Source organism: Python bivittatus, unplaced genomic scaffold, assembly GCF_059951505.1.
Source record: "Python bivittatus isolate LINGU-HERP-01145 unplaced genomic scaffold, Pbiv_v1 ctg000020_np1212, whole genome shotgun sequence".
Taxonomy (NCBI): Eukaryota; Metazoa; Chordata; class Lepidosauria; order Squamata; family Pythonidae; genus Python; species Python bivittatus.
The window spans coordinates 123,017,576-123,023,554 of NW_028277030.1; the positions used below are offsets into that span (position 1 = coordinate 123,017,576).

General features: G+C 40.0%; 1 protein-coding gene across 2 annotated transcripts; it reads left to right on the plus strand.

Annotated features, from left to right (window-relative positions):
• Window positions 1-447: 447 nt before the first annotated feature.
• On the plus strand, window positions 448-5,835 carry SRSF7 (serine and arginine rich splicing factor 7). Of its 2 annotated transcripts, XM_088148815.1 has the most exons (9): window positions 448-604; window positions 1,533-1,713; window positions 1,805-1,981; window positions 2,830-2,904; window positions 2,981-3,082; window positions 4,189-4,242; window positions 4,650-4,685; window positions 5,172-5,213; window positions 5,522-5,835. In XM_088148815.1, the coding sequence occupies exons 1-9, from the start codon at window positions 493-495 to the stop codon at window positions 5,574-5,576; spliced, it is 834 nt and encodes a 277-aa protein (XP_088004941.1). In that variant the 5' UTR covers window positions 448-492; the 3' UTR covers window positions 5,577-5,835. The 2 variants fall into 2 exon arrangements, with proteins under 2 accessions (XP_088004941.1, XP_088004949.1); XM_088148823.1 differs by lacking the exon at window positions 5,172-5,213.
• The last annotated feature ends 144 nt before the right edge of the window (window positions 5,836-5,979 follow it).

Below are 5,979 nucleotides of genomic sequence, written 5' to 3' on the forward strand. Positions count from 1 at the left end.
GCTCTTCGTGATCTAGCTCACAGTTGTGGAGTTTTCTAGTGGTCCCCCATCCAGGTATCAACTCGCCCGGCGCAGTGTTGTTTTTCTGAGATCAAGATGGCACTGCTAACAAATAACTGAACGTAGGCAAAGGTTCTGATAAATATTAGAGAAGTGAAGTCAAAGATGGGCATTTGAAGAAATCAGTAACTTTGCTTTCCCTAGCGCTCTACAAAATCTGTTAGGATCTCGAACGACCTCAAACGATTTTTAAAATATATATTAACTACTGCTTACGAATATATCTACAGCGGCTGTACGACTCAAGCACTTTAAACTTAAAACAGGCGATATTTTAAACACACCTCTTAGGGGCACTAACCACGCTCAAAATGGCGTCACATCCAATCTCCCGTCCTCTCCTCCCCTTTTTCAGACTAACGTTACTATGGAAACAAAAACTCTCTCTTTCCCGCCTCGCCCGTCCGCGGCGGTCTCTCAGTTATAGTGCGCATGCGCATCAACGGCGCACTGTATATAAGAACCGCAACTCCGCATGCGCTCGGCGACGGTTGTTGTTTTTTCGTTGGCGAGAGGATGTCGCGCTATAGCCGTTATGGTGGCGGTAAGTGACGCGAGTTGAAGCGTGGTGGGAGGAGGGTGTCATCTGTATCCGTGTTTCTATACTCCGTGTCAGTTGGTGTAATTTTACTTTTTTGACGGTGCCAAGCTGTATCTACAGGCATGTTAAGGCCCGTTGAGAAATGACCCGGCGCCATTTTGCACATGTTACAGTCGCTGGATGTACTGAGGTGAACTTCCTTCGAGTCGGAATTACTAAATCTAAATGCGCAGATACGCTGTTGGATTGCTTGAGGAACCTTCGTAGTGGAGGCCGGCAGGGACTTAGTGGCTTAGCTGAATTTTCTTCTTTCTCACTTTCTATTAATGCTACTACCGGTGTGCGGGTAAAATGGAGGCGGTACTAAAGATGGCGGCGTCCGTGATCGGCGGGGCAGGAAGGTGGGGGGGGAAGCCGCGGTAGCGGGCAAGCTTGCAACGGGATGGCCGCGTGTGTCCACCGTCAGGAAGCGGCGGCGTCGTAGTGCGCACGCGCGCGATGAAGCATGAGTGCCGCTATGCCTACTTGGCCTTGTGATTCAGCGGCTTCCCGGGCTCGAGTGGGTGGAGTAGTTGGACTGGAGCGCTGCGTGTGAGCGAAGGACAGCTACTTTTGCCTTTTTCTGGAAACCAAGCCAGTGCATGCAGAATGAAAATAAACTGTTGTAGAACAAACTAGCGTTAACATGATTGCTGTGAGCACAAATCTGAAAAATAAACCAAACTGCTATACCCAATATACTAAGAAGCATGGTTTACAGGAAGTAGATAGCTTGGTTAAATTCATCTGGAAGGCTATTCATTTTAAAGTAAGCGTTATTAACTATAGTAGAACTTGTGCTCCATTAAGCAAGTTTTTTTTTGTTTGAAGTAGTCTTAAAAGACAGCTAAACCTGGTTTTTGCAATTGCTGTTTTCCCCCCGTTTTTGCAGAAACAAAAGTGTATGTTGGTAACTTAGGAACAGGCGCTGGTAAAGGAGAACTTGAAAGAGCTTTCAGCTACTATGGGCCATTACGTACAGTGTGGATTGCACGAAACCCTCCTGGATTTGCATTTGTTGAGTTTGAAGACCCAAGAGATGCTGAAGACGCTGTTCGTGGTCTAGATGGAAAGTAAGTGGGAATACAGATTTGTTACTGAGGAAATAATTTCCCTTTTTATAGTGGAATTAGGTATGCTGACTGAAATGTTTTGCTTTTGTAGGGTAATCTGTGGTTCCAGGGTTCGAGTGGAGTTATCAACTGGTATGCCTCGTAGGTCTCGCTATGATAGACCCCCAGCACGGCGACCATTTGATCCTAATGATAGATGTTATGAATGTGGTGAGAAAGGTCATTATGCTTATGACTGTCATCGCTACAGTCGTCGGAGAAGAAGCAGGTATGTGTAGATACAAGTAGTCTGTCTTTAATAGTTAACTATAGTTTTGGTTAGCAAAAAAGGAAATAAGCACCATTTTAAAAATAATATAATTATATAGGTATGTTACATTTGTTTATATTTTGTATTAAAATGTTAATATGTTAATAATCAACCTGGTCAAAACCTTTCAGGTTTCTTCGTTTGAGTCAGTCGCCTTGATTCAGAATGTCACGAGCCTTAAGATTTCATGCTGAGGCGCCTTGCAAATCCGACAATTAAGATCCTCCTAGACCTTGAGGTGATCAGCATAAGAGGCCAGATCCCCTCGAGCCATCTACACCTAGCTTCACCTTATTCTTTAAAGGGCAGAAAAATTGAGACGGTGATCGCCGTAACAGTAAATTTGGCTTTCAATTGGGCCCCCCTCCGGTTTAAAAAGAGGAACACCAGATTGACCACATTCCCACCTAGAAAAATCTTCTTGCGTCAATCAAGCCTCACCTGGCTCATTTGGCTGTCAGTTTGATCGTCGTTAGATTGAAGAGAACACCTAGATGCAGCGATCGGCTATAGATACTTCTAGATCGTCTAGATCTGCTAGACCTTGGGCCAAAGAGGGTCGACCTGCAAACTTGCAAGGTTTATTTTAAATACACATTACAGTGTTTTATATTATGATGTAATTCTAAAATGTTATACAGTTTAACATCTTTGTTAGGTAGTAAAAATACTCAAGACAAATAGGCCCTAAATTTTTCATCTGACAGACACTAATTTTTAGATAGCTGATGTTTTGGCTTCAGCAAAGGCTCACATGCTAATTGTTGAGTGTGTGGTCTAATTTTTTTTCTCTAACCTAAAACTAGGTCACGGTCTCGGTCTCATTCAAGGTCCAGAGGAAGAAGATATTCTCGCTCACGCAGCCGCAGTCGTGGCAGGAGGTCAGCATTTACATCAGTAGAGTACTCTAGCTTAATAGGCAAAGAACAGTATAACTGTAAGCCTATTTCTGTTTAGATCCAGGTCTATCTCAGCTCGCAGATCTAGATCGCTGTCTCCTCGCAGATCTAGATCTATTTCGCCACGTAGATCCCGTTCAGGTTCTTTAAAGAGATCAAGGTAATTTGGCTAGTATTTATGATTGCGAAATAGACACTTCTTAGTTTTTGACTGCTGTAATACTGTATGTGTGCATTAATTAAATCAGGCCAGCAGCTATCAGTATTGTGAATTTTACCAGACTCAGTATTAGGAACATAATTGCAGTTAGCCCTTGTTATCTGTGGTTTCATATATTTATAATTGCGAAATAAACTAAACTTAATAGAAGCAGAGGTTTTAGCATCTCTCTTTCTCTGGTTTTTGTTATTTTATATGTAAAGTAGTGGAAGATCTTTTTTGCATGTGTGCAAAATGCATTTATTAAGGACTAAATCATCTGTGTAGTGTTCCTCTACTCTCATTGCAGTGTCATGATGAATCTCTGGCTCAGCCAAGTATAAGACTGAATGGCAGCTGGCTTTTGGAGTAGTTTGGCTGGTGACTGAGAGGTCTTGCTGTACATAGCTCATACTGGCTTTCCTGCTTTGGGGTGCTCTTAGGTCACACTGCTGAACTGTACTCTTCCTCACAGATTGTTTATTATGATAGAGCTGCAGGTGCTCTGGAGATTGGTAGCATCCACTGGCACAATTGAGAGATCACCATCAGTAGTTGCAGTAGCACTAGCATCCAGTGGTATGAGTGAGAGGCCTCTCCACTGATACAGTGAAAGAGAGGATAAAAGTGAGCATCAGTGGAAAAAGTCCATCACCAGTTGAACCAGTTACTTTGAAGAAAGCAAGCCACATGAAACCTTGCAACTAGACTGACCCAGTGAGATCTGCTGTGACTGAGTGAGGAAGAACAAATACTGTTGTGCTACCAAATGACTGCTGGGGGAGGAAATACTTGTGGAAAGGAGGATAACTCTCTGTCACATAGTTTATAGATTTGGAGTCTTATAATTTGCAGTTTTCTGCTGTTTTAAACTGAAGGGAGCCCCTGGAACTATCAGTGGTCACCTCTGTATTATGGCTGCCTCTCTAAACTTAAACAGTACATTAATATTACTATTTATCCAAGTAATCTGGAATAATTGCATAGTTTGTTTGACCTATATGAATATCCAGGAACTGGAGCACCATGGGATTGAATTCCTTTTTCCTTTTTTTTTTTAACCCCAGGTCTCGATCAAGATCCAGGTCGAGGTCAAGGTCCATTTCACGTCCCAGAAGCAGGTAGACTTCCATTTGTGGACATTTAAAGCAGCAATTAGTAATGACCTGAATTAAATGTGAGATTGGCTCTGGATAACTAATCTAAACCACTCTTATAATAAAGTTTAGCTTAATTAGAAATACCAGATGCTTTGCTTATTTAGCTTTTGCTTTATTTGAAGAAAAATGGCCTCAGTCTTTTTATATGTGTGCACATGCACACAGTTTATTGTATGAAAATAACTATGTACACTATTTATTGGATGTCTCTTGGTTCTAATTATTTGGTATAGAAGTAACAGTTGCAAAACGTTACTTACTGTCAGATCAAACCAGCATTTTGTAAAGTAGGAATCACAATTGTAAAATAGAAGAGTAGCGGAAATGTTTATGTTAATGCTAATCAAGGTTAATTGATATTTCAACAGCCGCTCTAAATCACGATCACCATCTTTAAAGAGAAGGTAAGTTGAATCTGCAGGTTGAATTATTATACTCTTGCATGCAGTTAACTAAGAAAAATAATTTATAGCAATGATCTCAGCATAGATCTGTGGAGGATGTAGATAGTGTATTGTGAGGTTCTTCATCTAACTAAAAAAAGTTATAGATACATAACAGTAAAATTTTACAAGTCTCCCCAGTTTGAATTAGTATTCAGAGTTATTCTCTAAAGTGGGAAGTTCTTATGTGTATTAAATCATTGAGCGCATTGTCTTGGCTGTGTTAATGGACAATAAACTTAAATGGCTCATAGTCAGACTGAAAAGATAGAGTTACAACTGACCTTGAATAAACTTTGGGAGTAACTGTGCTATACTGCAGAATAATCAATCTATATTTTGAATGGCAGCTGTTATCCAAGCAGAATAAATTTGGATTGTTAACCCAAATTAGTAATGTCTTTAAAAGCGTTTTACTTGATTTAATCTTCAGTCTTGCTTTTTCAGTTTTGATATGAGCCATTTATATCCATTCTCCATTAACTCACGGTAAGTATGCTGCTTCTTGAATGCCTTGAAAGCTTGGCAATACTTTCCTGTGGGAATGGGGCTGCATGAATTGTGGAAAGTTTGCTTTGGTACTTAATACTGAAAATTTATATGGTTTCCACTCCATTTCTAACTAACATGCTATTTTAAAAGATAACCCAAATAATTAGGTATTAGGATTAAAATTATTGCCCTAGAGTTAGTAACGGGCATCATTATAACAGCACTAATCCATTAATCTGGTTAAACTTTTCATTTAATTAACTTCTTGTGACTTGGTTTCTCCTCCCCCTCTTTTTTATTTCTAGTCGTTCACCATCGGGAAGCCCTCGAAGAAGTATCAGTCCTGAAAGAATGGATTAGAATGGCAAAGAACATGTTAGGAAGTTTTGTTTACGTAATTTTAAGGGATTTCTTTATTGAGAAATGTAAGGAATTAGTTGACTGAAGAAAATCTTTTCTAGGGTTAATGCAGCAAGGATCTGGAACTTTTAGTAAAATCTGTAAAAGCTGCTACAGTAGACTATAGTGCACAATTTCTTGTATGTAATAACATCCTATGATCTGAAAAGTGTCTTTTTATGGGCACATGAAATAAAATGTGTTTCTAACTTTGCTATAATGTTATCTGCTTCTGTTAATATTTCAAGTGCATGTTAAAAGCAAACTCCAAACAGATACCTTAGTGTTGTATCCAAATACTGTGCAAGGATATATTGACTTGTTACTACTAGGCTGCCTGCAATAGACTTATGTGATTTAATTG

Coding starts and splice junctions, on each gene's coding strand:
- SRSF7 (XM_088148815.1), top strand. CDS start 493: ATGCGCATCAACGGCGCACTGTATATAAGAACCGCAACTCCGCATGCG. Junction 4,686..5,171: donor TCACCATCTTTAAAGAGAAG/GTAAGTTGAATC, acceptor TTGCTTTTTCAG/TTTTGATATGAGCCATTTAT. Junction 5,214..5,521: donor CCATTCTCCATTAACTCACG/GTAAGTATGCTG, acceptor TTTTATTTCTAG/TCGTTCACCATCGGGAAGCC.